The sequence below is a fragment of the Macrotis lagotis genome, chromosome 4 (assembly GCF_037893015.1).
Source record: "Macrotis lagotis isolate mMagLag1 chromosome 4, bilby.v1.9.chrom.fasta, whole genome shotgun sequence".
NCBI lineage: Eukaryota > Metazoa > Chordata > Mammalia > Peramelemorphia > Peramelidae > Macrotis > Macrotis lagotis.
Window position 1 is genome coordinate 174476644 of NC_133661.1, and position 16717 is coordinate 174493360.

The following is a 16717-nucleotide window of genomic DNA, read 5'->3' on the forward strand; positions in this document are numbered from 1 at the left end:
CTCTCTGTTTCAGAAACAAGGAAACTAAGGCCCAGGAGGCTTTCAGAAGGACATTTAGCTAGCAGCAGAGGTGGATTAGTTTCCAGCTCTTTAATCTTCTAACCCAAGGCTCTTTCCATTATACCACACGGCCTCGTGAATCGTTTTTCTACTTAAGATTTCCCTGGCCACAATGTGCTGGTACAGAAACACCATCATTATCCAACCACAGATGTGAGCTATGGAATGTTATAAACAATCATCAAAACGTGAAATAGCAGTCCCTTCCATGTGAATGATGGTATTCCCTATGGACAGAGCAGTCCAATTAACAAACTTCATTTCCTTTCAGAAATTCTAATTCATTTTGCTCTTCATTTAGCTATTGTCTCAAAACTCATTTAGCAAATTAGAAGGTTGATGACCTGTTGTGTAGGAGAAGGTCTTAAGTGGCATCTCCTTTGAGTCACCTAGTGGATTGAACCTAGAAATTTGTTTAAAAGTTGGATTCCTTCAAAGGACAGTCAGCCAAGAGTGTACGTATGCCAATACGCTTATACAAGAAATAATTCCTCTGGGCCTGATAAAAGTGATTTGAGAACAATGATAATTTTGCTCGAGTTTTATGTTACCCTTTCCCATTCTTTTTAATAAAATTGTGGGAAACTGCTATGAAGATTATGTAAGATTTTGAAAAAAAGTATATTGCAATTTGGGGGGAGGGTAAAGTTCATTAGGAGTTTGGGAAATAGAATTTTGACTCATTCATATAATCTGCATATGGATTTTCCTCTAAGGAATTTCATGAACATATTATAAATAAGTTTGACATTCTCTCATTTTTTTTTAACTTCAATTTTTTTTGTCCTTGCTCTATAACACTTCCAAGTGTGGAAGTTATCCGGCTAGGTCATAGCCATTTTATCAACTGGGATCGGAAGATGTACTATTCAAAAAAAGAGACGCTTGCTGAGGCTCGGACCACCACACTTAATGAAGAATTGGGCCAAATTGAATATGTTTTCTCAGATAAAACAGGCACCCTCACTCAAAACATAATGACTTTTAATAAATGCTCCATTAATGGAAAGACCTATGGTAAGTTATTTTCCCCATTTAAAAATTTACTTCCTTCCTTTGACATTTTCTTACAAGTTCATTTCCTTACATCCATTGTCTTATTGAGGAAAGTCTTTTGTGAACTGATAAATAAACTATTTAGTTTGGTAGTAGTGGTTTGCAAACTGATGGGTTTTAATATCCTATGTGAGGTGTGAATCATGTCAAGGATTAGAAAGCAACCTTGGTGGATTTATAAAGATATAAAACCCATTGCACAACTATCTGGTAAATGATAGGATTCCCTTCCAGTTCTCAAATGTTATGGTTCTGCTCTGAGGTTCTAAGTATTGTTGGAGAGCATAAATTATTGTCATTTTCTTTGATGAGCAGAAAAGAAATTTTGAAACAATTGTAGCCATATTTCAAGTCTTATATTCATTTTAGTTTGTAGAGTATCTGGATATATGGACTATTCATCATCATCATCAACATAATCATTATGTATATAGTATGTAGTTAAATAGACACATATGTGTTTGAGACTTGGTTGTCTAATTTTTACAGAGAATGTTCACATATGACTAGCAGGGAATGATGATTTTTCATATTTTATATTTTATAAGATTTAGTTTAAAGAAATTATCTAATTGGTTTCTCAAAACAACCTTGCAAGGTAGGTGCTATTACTTTCTCCATTTGACAATCAAAGATTTAGAGCTAGAAGGGACATTAGAGACCATATTTGTTTTGTCTGGTACTCTGATTATAATTGCTGAATAAAATTAAAATAAGAATTGGGCTCAACTCTGCCAGGAATTATAATCATGATTTGGTCATATTTTCAAAGAACTCTCCTTATGATCATGTGGTTAAACTACTTTATGTTTCCCAAACATCACCAATTATATAAGAAAAGCAGAATTGGTCAGCATTTGCCCAGCTTTTATGCATTCAGAACATAAACCATATTTTCCTTTTTTTTATTAATATACTCATAACATTCTTAGTCTAGTCTTATTCTAGTTAGTTTATATAGCTATTTGTGGGATTAGGAAGAGACTCAAAAACACTTCTATACATTTATTGGGAATATGCATGAATACCTGTTGAAAGTGGGGTTTTTTTGGTTTGTTTTATTTATGATAGAATTTGAATTATGAATGCCAGATCTAGTAACTAAAAGCATTTAAAATCTTCTGTAAAGAAATGTACTTTTTATAGACAGGAACCTGAATATGTTTTCAATATAAATTTGTTTTTAATCCTTGGAATTTAATTCTGCAGGTGAAATATATGATGATCTGGGTCGGAAGACAGAAATAAATGAGGTATAGAGATGACCAAGTATTTTTATTCATTGTATTTTTGGTTTCATGGGGAACAAACTCCCACTTTTAGACTATAAGATTTTAAAGAGCTCATATAACATTCAAATTTTCATGAAGTACACAGAATATTACCAAGATGTATGCTTAATAATTAATTTTGTCATCCCAGAATTACTCTTCATTATATTTGCCCTTCTGTATATATGAAAACATTAGAGTATGATAAAGAAATGGAAGAAGGGACAATTTAGTGAATTGGCTCTTGTCATACCCAGGTCTATTCTTTGAAAAGAAAACCTCATATTATATTGTGGGTTGATTATGATCAATGTACCTTGTAATTTTTGCATAGTTAAATTTCACTCAGTGAAAAGCACACATTACATAAATGGCGCTTCTTACTGTTACCTATTTATCTATTTCTTTGGCCTTTTTTGCAATGAGTAATTATGTTCTATCTCTTCCTTTCTATATTCCAAATTTTGACTTGAGAGTGAAGATTCAATAATATATGTAGAGATGATAGTAATTTACAAAGCACTTCTATTAATTTGAGATATACAATTTTTATTAGATTGCTTTCTACCATGGAGGTAGTTGGTGAAGTACCTATTTTACAATTTAACTGCATCTGATTGCTTGGTTCAGTGAGAGGCTAGGTGATATGCCCAGGGTCACAGTCTGTGTAAGTTAGAATTTGAATCCTGAACTTCTGAAATTGAAGGTCAACTCTCCAATCACTAAGCAAATAACACTTTAGATTCTTAGGACTTGTATCTTTTTGTTGTTAAAGAGTGCATATTGAATTTTTTTTCCATCAAAAAGATATCTAAATTTATACTCTAACTTAAAATAATTGCACATGACCTTATAGACTAAGGAAGAAGAAGAAATATCAATTATTCTGTAGCATAAATTGGCTCAGGTCCGAGGTAGGAAAATTTCCAACAGAGATTCTCAGAAATTAAAGTCATGTAACATTGAGTGATGTACTAACATTCTAAGACAGTTGTTTTACTAACTAGTTCTGTGACGTTAGGAATGTCCCTGAAAGGTCTAATTTTTTTTCTGAACATGCAAAACAACTATTGCTTTGTTTCCTCTCTTGCAAGATGGAGCTAACAATGGCCACTCTAGTCATAAGGACATTTTAAGGATAAAATGCAATAATTGATGAAAACTTGTTTTTTTTAAAAAAAAGCAAATCAGTTAATAGGCAGGTGCTGTGCTAAATACTGGAAATAGGATAAAATGCAAAAGGGAGTCCCTGACTTCTAGAGCTCACAATCAGCAACAACTTTATTTACTATTGTTATTAATTACAATAACAATCATAACACCCTGGAGCTGGATTTTGGAATCTAAGGATTTTAAACCATGGTTCTGTTACCCTCCAAGCCTTCTCCCAAAATAGAAAGAGCAGCCTTCTGTTGGGGGGGAGTGGCCCTTAAAGAAGACCTTGCATTGTTTTGACCCATGGTTCTGAAATGAATCAGTAAATATTAAAAACCATTTCACTTGTTTGACAGCATAGAGTCTTGTAAAACAATTGGAAAAGTTTCACAAGAGAAAGTAATTTCAGATTCATTGACTGTGAGGATGTGGAAATAATTGCTTCTCTCTCTCTCTCTCTCTCTCTCTCTCTCTCTCTCTCTCTCTCTCATAGAAAACAAAGCCTGTTGATTTCTCTTTCAATCCTCAAGCAGATAATAAATTTCAGTTCTATGATCATAGCTTAATTGAATCCATTAAACTTGGAGACTCCAAAGTACATGAATTCTTTAGACTACTTGCACTCTGTCACACAGTGATGCCTGAAGAGAATAATGAAGGTGAGTGATCCAAATGTAGCTCCTGGGAAGACTTTTCCCTTAGAAGTGATTATTTTTTTTCTTCAGGGAATGGAAACTTGGCAATTTTACTAGTTAAAAGAATACTTATATAGAAATGGATTACCAGTGATATTCCTTACATATCTGTTCTTAGGTACAGGTATAGTAACTGTATCATGTATACAATGTGTCCCTAAACTCTTTCTTTATAATTAACTTATAATGACAATCAGAATTAATTATTTAAAATTTTAAAAAGTATGTTTCTTATTAAAAATTCATTCTAACCACAACCTTGTTCTATATAGCTAGTTTGTTTCTGGCCTCTGAGCTTCCATCATGGAGGTAGACAAAGCAGGATTTGAGAACTGATTGGTTATGTAAGGTAAGATTAAACTTCAGAGTTAGGATTTGAATCTAGGGCCCCTGGCTCTAGGATCAGCATATTTTCCACTGTATAACACTTCCTTATGTGTATACTGGAGTCAAGTGGAGACAATGGAGTAATCTACACTGGCATTCATAAGTAAAACAGATCTGAATCATACTAGGATACCATAATGACTGAGGCTTAGCGATGGTGATGAAGATAGATGGAACTGAAGAGGTAAAGGCAACTGAACTTTCAGCATTCTTGCCTTTTCAAAGTTAGTAATATATTATGGAAAGAGTGCTATATTAAAGTATTGACAATGACTCTTAATATTTGAATTACCATGAGTGAGTTATTTTATCTATCTGAGTCTATTTGTCAAAATAAGACTCCCTCAGTTCATGTATAATGTAACACTTAAGAAGTGTTTTGATTTTCTTCTTGGATCTTAGTTATTTCATAGACTCTTCCTGAGGTAAATCATTTTTAGTTACCCTTGATAAATCCAATTGATTATTGGTTATTACAACTTTGCCATTGCTCATTAGAATGATATCTACTTGTGCAAAAAGTATTTTTGCTCATTATGTCCTATATGAATGTCTATCAGCACTCACCTTTGATGGTAAAAAATGTTAATTTTTCTAAGTTATGGGCCCTATTTTTCATTAATATTGTACAGACTTCTGTTAGAATATTTGTCAGATCTATTATGGTCCGCTTCATAATTCCAAAAGTGTATATTTAGACTGATATTACAGAAGAGTTAATTTTTTAGACCATTCAGTGGTGATGTCAGGATATCATTAAGTCTCTTTGTAAGATTCCTCCTTAGAATTTTTATATTCGATGTGCTTTACTTAGACTAGACCAAGGTATTTATTTGTATATTTACCTTCATCTTCATCCTAATTTGATATCTGCATTTAGAATTGAAGTCTTATATTTCCTTGTCAAATGTTAATAATTTCACATTCATTAAATATAAATAGCATTGTTATATCATTTGAAAAAGATTTCATGAAATAAAGGAATTGTTTGGTGTGTTTTCCATTTCTCTTCCAGGGCAAAGACTACTTCATTTTTGTCTTTGAACTCTTGTATATTGCCTTGAACACTTTTGGGGAGGGAAGTAAAGTTCTGAACCTTCAATTTCATTGGAACATCTTCTTTCATTACTGATTATATTCTGTAACATTAATATGATGGAAAGAACTGCAGGTGAGGGAAGTATCTCTACCAATGAGAGGCTGGTATAGAGAATTGCCTGGGGCCAGTAAGAAACCAAATGTTAAGAAGGCAGGGCTTGAACCCAAGGATTTCCTGACTCAGAGATGAACTTTTTTTTCAGCTCTCACTTTAAACTTCTCACACTCACACTTCTCAACTTAAACATGTTTGATAAGTGGAATTGAACTCAAAGAGGATAGGAAAACAAAAGCAGCAAAGTAGCATCAACCATTTTAAAAAGTGGAGGTAACAAAAATCTTTGATTTTGGGGACCACAATTATTCTATATTTTTGTCCTGATTATACTGATCACACAAACTGCTCAGATCAATTTGAAATCAAATCTGCTTTGTATTCATTCACATCTCATAAGCACTCTGCCTCTTTGATTGGACCCTCTTAGTGGAGAGCATTGCCATTCAAGAGGGGGGGCTCAGAACAGTTTTTCTTCCCATTCCCCACAAAATACATTACTTTTGGACTTCATTATACTCATAGACTGAGTACTACTGATCCTCCCCTCCCCTACTTCTCCTTTTTTATGTATTGCATTTTTTCCATTAGATCATAAACTCCTCAAGGATGAAACTGTCTTTTTAAAATATATTTATATCCTTGGTGCCTAATTTGTATTTGGTACATAGCAGGAACTTCATAAATGTTTAAGACTTCAGAATATGCCATTGATTTATGGTATGTCTAAGCTTTTGTGAGGACAACTAGATGCCACAGTGGATAGAACAACAGACCTGGAGTTAGGAAGACTCATCTTTTTGATTCAAATCTGAACTCAGATACTTACTGACTGTGTGACCCTGGGCAGGCATCTATGGGACATTCAGGAAAAACTAGCATTTCTGGTATGAGCATTTGTTCAGGGTTGCTTATCCACCTTTGGTGTCTGCCTTTCACCCAGCTCTCATCTGTAGTTCCATGAAACTGTATCATAATAAAACCATTTCAGCAGATGGGATGAATCAGGTTGAGCACAAGCTACAGGGCTCAAACCGATCAGTGAGATAGGGTCTACCCCCAAACATGTGCAGACTTACCCTAATAGAAAGGGCAAATGGGAATGTTTTATTCCAATGACCTGGAAGAGGGGCGGCTAGGTGGTGTAGTGGATAAAGCACTGGTCCTGGAGTCAGGAGTACCTGGGTTCAAATCCGGTCTCAGACACTTAATAATTACCTAGCTGTGTGGCCTTGGGCAAGCCGCTTAACCCCATTTGCCTTACAAAAAAAAAAAAACCTAAAAAAAAAAAAAAAAACAACCAATGACCTGGAAGGTAGCTGAAGCAGGCACTGACCTAGGACTTGGTCAGATATCAAAGATCCAAGGTATACCAAGCCATCACCAGTCATCCTGACTTTGGTCTTGTCACTGAACTTCAGTGACTCTGGAAGAGAGAGGGAGCTGATGACTGTGCAATTCTGCCTCATAAATCCAATTCACACACAATTCAAGAACTGGAGAAGGAAATAAGAAACCACTAGTATCTTTGCCAAGAAACCCCAAAATAGACTAAAAAAAAGTCAGACATGACTGAAACAACTGAATTACAGAGCTTTGTAATAACTCTACAGTATATAGTATGTTTTTAATGTACTAATTTCAAAAGCCTTAAAAGTAGATTTTTATCTTCATTTCTTCACTTATCAAATCAGAAAGGATTAAGGTAATAAATTAAATATCTGAGGTTCATATCATTGCATTCTTAAGCCTTTATAATATGTTTATACCATGTGATGTTTTTTAATGCAGTAATATCAAAATGTATTAAAATAGATTTTTATTACTGCCTTTAATTTAGCAAATCCTAAGGGACTATGTGCCTGGGATTAGATTACCTGTTGCCAAGCTTTTATTATTGGTTCTAATTGAAAAAAATAGAGCAAAATTCTGGCCTATACATATTATTTGGATATCTTGGAGGAGTATTGATATCATTGCAATGGGTATGTCCTTCATTAACACAGATCATAATTCCTCCATATCCTCTCATGCTCTATCCTTCTTGTTCATGTTTGCCAGTAAATTGTCCGTTGGCAATCTGCTCAGCATATTAGAAGTCTTTGTCTTGTTCAGAGACAATATAGCAGTTATCTGTAGCTACCTCCTCAATATACATAATACTGGTGGGGAATACTCTTACTCAAATGGGAAAGGGAGTTGCCAAAGGGCATATATATCAACATTTGTCACACATGTATATTGACACATGTACTTGATAAAAAAATATGGAGACATCCTATGAATCATACAAACTTGATCTTTGCTTTTAATTTAAAAAAAGAGATAGTTATATTGAGGGAATGAACTAAAAAAAAGATGCCTGTTCAGTCTTGCCATGATGTTGAATGTATAACTTAAAACTCTTTGACTGCATTGTATTTTCTCAGTTTAAAATAGAAATAATAATACCTTTAAGTGAAGATGGCTCTAAATAGGACTAAAATGGAAATATAGCTGCTCCTCTTTTAGATCATAAATAGCAATACCTATGTGATGTAATTTTGTTCTCTTTGGAAGAAAAGCACCACGTGGACACAGAGCTTTTAACAGAGTATATACACATGTGAATTTTCAAGTGATATAAAGGTGGGAGAAATAGCTGACATAAGGTGTGAGGTAACTTGGATAATGGATAGAGCATTGGCTGGAGAATCAGGAAGACATGAACTTGAATTCTGCCTTGGACAATTAACCATATGACCTTAGGCAAGTCAGCTACATTCTATCTATCTCAGTTTCCTGCATTGTAAAATGAGAATAATAAAAACATCTGTCTTTCAGAGTTTTCGGGAGGATCAAATGAGGTAACACGTAGAGAGGTTTACATATCTTGAACTACCACATAAATACTGGCTCTTATTATACTGAGTAATAGAGTCTGAATCTAAAAAAGATGTCAAAATATTAGAGTAAAAAGCAATCTATATAACTTAATGAAATCTAATAAGGATAATTGTGAAGTTCTATAGTTGACTTAATTATGACTATCTTCATAAATATAAGATAAGAGAAATGAATAGCTAAATGGTTCTTCCTAAGAAAAATATCAGGAATTTAATGTGCTTCAAATTTGCTATAAGGCAATAATGCCCTGTGTTAACCAAATAAAGTAACTTTTTTTTTGATCTTCCACAAAGTTCTAATCTAATGACTTATTACTTTGGGTTCTTGAAATCTCTGCCTGCAGAGTTCAAGCTCTGGAAGTTTCTACCAGGCTGAAAAGGCTTTGACTGTGGCTGTGGCAATAGACTGGGTCTGTTTTCTGAGGACTGAGCTCACCATTTACAGTCATATTGCAGTACGCTGGCCACCTGGTGACTTTCTGATTCTGGCAATCCATGAAAATGAGAAAAATTGAAATGGCTTTAGTTTTTCATGAATCCTTTCTGTTTTTGCAGTGCTAAGTGACAGTATGGGTCTGGGGGGGAGGCAGAGGATGCTGTTACAATTTTTAGACCATTACTAAACCTTTAATTTGACTATTGCTTTTCTAAATGTGAGATCCTTGCCTAAGGAGTAGACATATTTATGGAGAAGTTGAATTATACTAATCTTGGCATTCTTGGCATAAACAGAATCAGAAGAAAGAAGGAAGTTGCAGCTAAATAGAGGGATGTTTACAGGAACTTCTTGGAAAAGCAAAGAAGGGAATTAGTGGCATGAGATTTGTCATACATTCAAAGACAACAAGAAAGATTATTTCATAGGGTTTTTGATCATCACATATTTCAATAAGTGGTGAGTGTTTACGAGAAAGAACATCATGACAGTAATTGCAGCTTATGTGCCAGCATTGGTTGCTGAGGAAAAAGTGATAGAAGAATTTTTTAAAGAATTTGATAAGACCCTCCAAGTTAAATGAGCATTCATTTTGATAATTGATGGTTCAACACAAAGTGTGGAAGAAGGCAAAGGTGGAGAAAAATATAGAGAAAAACCTGGATTAGGAAGAAAAAAAGAGAAAGGCCAAAGAATTCAAAGTTACAGTGAAATGTTGCACCTCTATCCTATGAATATGTCTTATGGGAAAATAATGGGTAAATGTTATACATAGTTAAAACCAAAACAATCATAAAGAATGAAATATGAAAATGAAACAGAAAGAAAAAGATTTGTTTTTAATTGTTATCCTTGAATCATCTATCTATAAGCAAAGATCAATTCAACAGAGTTAAGATTAGAATTATTAAAAATCAAGGAGAGAATAAAGTGAAAAATATATGACCTATAATTGAATCAATTTGGCCCTGGACTGTTTAAAAAAATTGAGGATAAAAAATATAAAATGGATAACAGAAATGATGTCAACTCCAACTAGAATAATTTTGCCTTAAATTTTAGCCCATGTAAATTAAGTGCTTCAACAAAGAGACCAAGAAAAGTCCAGAAAGAGCCTTAGTCCACATCTTACTTATTAATTAAAGAGAGAGATCATTGCCAAAGACAACACTTAGAATACAAAATCACTATAAAATCTTGGGCTGAAGGATGATGGACTCTTATCAATGGTATCATGTCACAAATTAGAGAGAATTAGTGAAGAGTAAAGCAAGGCTGTATTTAGTTTAGGAATATGACCAGTAAACAATATCATTCTAAAATCATTCAGATTTGAAAATGGAAGGGAGAAAAAAACAAAAGAAAAATGGATCTCAAATTTCATCAGAATTATTTCCTTCACCAAAGATAATATAACTACCAATTAGACTATAACACAGTCCCAAGGTGCTTATAGAAGAAGTAAAACTGTCAATGAAGAGAACATTGATGGAAAATGCAGCCATGTCAGAGAACCAAGTCAACCAATAAGCATTAAGCAACTACTATGTGTGAGGCATCATGTTGTGTATTATGAATAGAAAGAAAGGCAAAGGATAGTTACTGTCTTCAGAGAGTTCACAATCCAATGGAGGAGACAATATGCAAACAAATGATATATATATATATATATATAATGTAAATGTATATATGTGTATATATACATATATATATATACACACAAATATAAAACAAGCTATATGCAGGAAAAATAGGAAATAATCAACAGAATGAATGAATAAGGAAAGACTTTTTTTGATAGAAGGTGGAATTTTAGCTGGAATTTAAAGGAAGTCAGAGAAACTAAAAGACAGAAATGATGAGGGAGAGAATTCCAGGCTTGAGAAACAGCTAGAGAAAATTTCCAGAGCCCAGAGATGGAGTATTTTGCTTATGGAACAGACAGATTAATGTCACTGGATCAAAGTGCATGTGTGTGTGGGATGGGGTGGTATAAGGTATAAGAAGACTGGAAAGGTAAGGAGAGGTCAGATTTTGAAAAGTTTTGAACATCAAACAGATGATTTTTGTATTTGAACCTGGAGATGATAGGGAGTCACTGGATTTTATTGAGTAGTGGTTGACATGGTTAGACTGGAACTTTAGGAAAATCACTGTGGCAATTGAATGAAGGATGAATGCAATGGGAAGAGACTTGAGATAGGCAGACCCATCAACCAGGTATTGTCCAGGTATGAGGTAAAGAGGGTCTGCATTAGATTGGTGACAGTGTCAGAGGAAAGAAGCAAAATATTTACAAGATGAAGCAATGGATTGTCTGGGGAGATTGGAATGGTGACTGACTAAGGAGCTGAGAATGATACCTAGGTTATGAACTTGGATAACTGAAAAAATAGTCATTCCCTCAACAATAATAAGGACATTTAAAGACAGGAAGTTGGGGGAATAGAATGAGTCCAGTACAGAGAGATATCCATGCTAGGGGTAACAATCATGAAGCACTGAAGAATCAATATGCAAGGTAATTGAAGGAGTATGGGAAGAAGCATGGGGAAAAATATCTTTCACTTTATTAATACTAAAATAAGTGAACAAGACAACCTCTATAACTACTAATTTGTATGTTCACATTCCTCTTTATGTAAAATCTTTAGGAAAGTCAACTATATATATATTGAGGGCAACCTTGATGAGAACATAAATAGGTAATAAGCAAGTTTCCACAAATGATATTCAGCAATAGATTATATTTTTTACCATTTTGTAATTAATTGAATTATTCTAGATAATAGAAGATCTCCCTGGGCCTATTGTGCATCAGTTGCAATAAAGCATTTGATCTGACAGAATAGAATGCTGCTTCACAACCTCTCTTATAACAAGATTGTTTCTGAACCATACATCAAAATCATTTGCATCCTTTGAAATAACATTATTCAATAACTTTCTGATCATAAACATCAGGCAAAGCATAAAACAAAGAGATATGCTTCCAAAGGTGTTTGCCAGCAAAGAGTCCAAGTCAAAGTGGAATTCCCTGTTGATGGTGAGGACCTCCAGATCCTTCTAATTGAAAATAACACGATGGTGATTTCATCAAGCTCCAGGGCATTGCTGAGTAGTCTGGAGAAGATTTGTAATCACTCAAAAGATTTTGGCACAAAATAAAGATCAAGTGGATGAAGAATGTCTTTCACCCAGATTATGACATACACTTGGCTGGTAACTCTAAAGATCTTGTTCATCAGTTTGTGTGTATGGGTTAGGCAGTACAGATGGACCATGAAATCTGGGCCCAGAGTTGAACAGTAAAAGAAGAACAGGTCTCCTGGAAATTGTAAATCTCCTTGACTAACTAACTAACTTTACCCAAGATAACCATTAAGGTAAAGGTTCAGTTTTTTTTTTGCAATGCAATGAGATTAAGTGACTTGCCCAATGTCACACCACTAGGTAATTATTAAGTGTCTGAAGTCAGATTTGAACTCAAGTCTTCCTGACACTAGGGCCAATACTCTAGCCATTGTGCCACCTAGCTGCACCAAAGACTTAGTTTTCTTAAAGCCCATCATTCTACTGGTATTACTATATCTTCACTCCTACCTGACACTTATTAGAGAACTTAGTCCATAATCAATACTTAATAAATGATCTTTCAACCACTGATTCAATCCAATTAGAAAAGGTAACCTGTCTGCTTTATTTAAAGAATTATTCTTTGAAATGGAGATATGTAAGAGTCAAACAATCCAGTTTTGCCATCAAATTGTTCACATTATACTTATCTGACCACTTATAAATTTCTGTCCAGGTCAGGCATCATGTTTTAGAAAGTGCCTTCAGAGGAAGGCCTCTTGCATAAGGACTGTTTCACAGAGCATATATCATAAGAGGATCGATTGAAGGAACTGGGGATATGTATCCTGGGAAGAGAAAGTTGGAGGAGGAGGAAGATGACAGTGGTGTTCAAGTATCTGATGGACTATCATGTTGGGAAGAGACTAGATTTGTTGTTTTGACTCCAAAGAGGCAGTGGGTATTAGTTGCAGAGAAATGTACTATAAAAAAACAACCCAGTAAAATAAAAAAAAACCAAGCAATTTCGTGACAAGTTGAATTCTTTAAGTGTAATGAGCTATTTTAGAATGTAGTAAACTACTCCCTCAGTAAGGGTCTTCAAGGAGAGGTTGGTGATTATTTGTTGGCATGGAGAGATTCAAGTCTTGGCAATATAGGATATAGAGACCTCTGTGTTTATGTAGGTCTAATTCCTTCATTGAAGACTGAGGTCCAGGGAAGCTGTGATTTTTTCTATGGTCCTATAAGTACTGAGGAAAAGAGACAGGAACCAAGGTCCTCTGAGTCCAGAAGTCAATGCTTTCTTTCTTCTGCTGCAAATTTCTTCTGAGGTCTCTTCCAATTGAATTCTGTGATTATTTATTCAATAGTTTTATGTTTTGATATTCTTTGTGTTATTCACAGTCTAGTGCTTTGTTGGGACTTAATATTTTTTGGATAAATGCTGAAGAATCATTAAATTCTCTAGAAACCTTGTCCTTTTAGGAAAGTAATAAGAACTCTATGATTTCATTTGTGAAGAAATTTCTTTCTATCAATGTAGACTATCTCCTTCTCTTCAATTTATAATTTTAGATATTTTTCTAGGGCCCTGAGAGATTAAGAGATCCCTCAAGTTGTCACACAGAATATGTCCAAGAGGGGATTCAAACTCAGAATTTATTGAGTTCAAGATCAACTCGCCATTTACTATACCAGACTACCTCTTATCTGACTCTCTAAATGGTTTTCACTTTCTTTTGAAAGAGCACCAGTAAAGAATGTATTCTTTCTACTTCCTTCTTATTGGTCATTATCTTCTATCAACAGAGATATACTTGAAAAGCATGTAAATGTAAATCTGACACACTGCTTGAATGTCATTGAGGCAATTCATCTAACAATGAAGGCCATTAAAATTTACTTTCATTTTCACTTTCCTTTCTACACATTGGGAAGCAAGAGTCATTAAATAAGGACAATTATGTTCTGACCCAACCATAGGCTATTTTTTTTAGTTTATTTTTTATTTTTTAAATTTATTTTTTATTCTCATTTTGTACAAATGGTTTTTTTACATTAATAAAATATTCTTGTTTACAAGTAAACAAAATACCCCTCCTCCCCCATGAATATAGATAGTCTTGTTTGGGCAAAAAAAGTAAAGAGGAGAGAAAAAAATTAAAATTAAAAAAAATAATAGTAATAATTGTAGGTATGGCCAGGTGGTGCAATGGACGAAGCACCAGCCCTGGAGCCATGAACACCCAAGCCCATATCCAGCCTCGTAAACCCAACAATCACCCAGCTGTGTGACATACAAGCCACCTGATCCCCACTGCCCTGCAAAAACCAAAAAAAAAAAAAAAAAAGAAAAAGACCCAAAATAAAATAAAATAGTAATAATAGAAGGGGTGGCTGGGTGGCAGACAGAGCATTGGCCCTTGAGCCAGGAGCACCTGGGGCCAAATCTGGCCCCAGACACACAAAGATCACCCTGCTATGTGGCCCCAGGCAGGCCATCCAGCCCCACTTGCCCTGCACCCTCTCCCAAATAATAACAAAAAATGTGCTTCAGCTTTGTTCCAACACCAACAACTCTGTCATGGGTGGATCTCATTCTTTATGATAAGTCCATCACAAAAGTTACTTCCATATTTTTCCACTGTTGCCACTGCTGATCACAACTCCCTCCTTTCTTATTTCTCCACTACCATGTACTCTATTTTCTCTCTCCTTTCACTCTGACTCTGCTGTAGGGTTGTTGACTGGCTCAGCAGACAGATCCCTGGTCCTGGGGCCAAGAAGCCCTGAGCCCCCATACCACCCCTTAGGCCCAGAATCCACCTGGCCCCATGGTCCTGGGCAGGCCTTCCAATCCCAGCCCCTTGCAAGAAGTAAGAAAGAAAATGTGTTATATCTGACCACTCTCCCACCATGGTCCATTTTCTCCTTTATTCACATCCCTACCCCTTCCCCCTGCTCCCCCCTCCTTCTTACACCAGATATCTATACCCCATTGAGTATATATGCTGTTTCCTCTCCTAGCCATCTCTGATGAGAGCAAAGGTTCCCTCATTCCTCCTTGCCTGCCCCCTTCCATATCTTTGCAATAGCTCATTGTAATAAAAAAAATCTTATGTGAAATATCTCGGACTATTCCCCCTCTCCTTTTTCTTTCTCCCATTACATTTCCCCTTTTTTTCCTATTGACTCCATTTTTATACCATATTTTATCTTCGAATTCAGCTTTCTCCTGTGCTTCAACTATAAAAGCTCTCTCTACCTGCTCTATTAACTGAGAAGGTTCATATGAGTATTATCAGTGTCATTTTTTTTTATGCAGGAATGCATGCAGTTCATCCTCATTAAGTCCCTCATATTTCCCCCCTCTCCTCCAATTTCCATGCTTCACCTGAGTCCTGGCCATTCCAAGAGGAACATTTGAAATTCCCCTGGTTCATTTAAAGTCCATCTTTTTCCCTGGAAGAGGACATTCAGCCTTTCTGGGTAGTTCATTCTTGGCTGCATTCTAAACTCTTTTGCCTTCCGGTATATTGTATTCCAAGCCCTACGAGCTTCCAATGTAGTTGCTGCTAAGTCCTGTGTGATCCTGACTGCAGCTCCATGATATTTGAACTGTGTCCTTCTGGCTGCTTGTAATATTTTCTCTTTGACTTGGGAGTTCTGGAACTTGGCTATAATATTCCTGGGGGTTGGTTTTTTGGGATTTCTTTCTTGGGGGATCGGTGGATTCTCTCCATTTCTATTTTGCCCTCTGCTTCTAGGATATCAGGGCAATTTTCCTGTAGTAATTCTTTAAAATGATGTCAAGGCTCTTTTCCTGATCATGACTTTCAGGTATTCCAATAATTTTTAAATTGTCTTTCCTAAGTCTGTTTTCCATAGCAGTTGTTTTTTCGATGAGATATTTCACATTTTCTTCTAATTTTTCATTTTTTTGGTTTTGAAGTATTGATTCCTGATTTATGGTAAATTCATCAATCTCCCTGAATTCTATTCTTTGTCTGAAGTATTTGTTCTCCTCAGAGAGTTTTCTTATCTCTTTTTCCATCTGGCCGATTTTGCTTTTTAAATCAGTCTTCTCCTCAATAACTTTTTGAACTGTTTTATCCATTTGACCTAAGCTGGTTTTTAGCATGCTATTTTCTTCAGCATTTTTTTGGATTTCCTTGACTAAGCTGCTGACTTCATTTTCATGATTTTCCTACATCTCTCTCCTTTCTTTTCCCAGTTTTTCTTCCAACTCCCTCATTTGATTTTCAAAGTCTTTTTTGAGCTCTGTCATAGCCTGAGCCTAATTTCTGTTTTTCTTGGAGTCTTTAGATGCAGGAGCTTGTGTTTCCTCATCTTCAGATTGAGTATTTTGATCCTTCTTGGGCTCATTTGCAAAATATTTCTCAATAGTCTTCTTTTTGTTTCTCTGCTTGCTCATTTTCCCAGCCTGGGCCTGGTTTGGGGTGCTTCCTGAACTTTTAGTACACTCCCACAAGGGTCTCACTCAGTGTGTGAGGCTCTGTCCTCCCTCCTGGTCTGTGAAT

The 16717-nt window shown here is 35.3% G+C and overlaps 1 protein-coding gene across 11 annotated transcripts in view; it reads left to right on the top strand.

Annotated features, from left to right (window-relative positions):
- ATP8B4 (ATPase phospholipid transporting 8B4 (putative)) overlaps positions 1–16717 on the top strand; it is a 437330-nt gene that overhangs the window by 327739 nt on the left and 92874 nt on the right. For all 11 annotated transcript variants that reach the window (XM_074234707.1, XM_074234704.1, XM_074234702.1 and 8 more), the window contains 3 exons: positions 869–1077; positions 2326–2369; positions 4036–4201. In XM_074234707.1, the coding sequence (XP_074090808.1) occupies positions 869–1077; positions 2326–2369; positions 4036–4201 (419 nt within the window). The remainder of the gene's footprint in view (positions 1–868; positions 1078–2325; positions 2370–4035; positions 4202–16717) is intronic.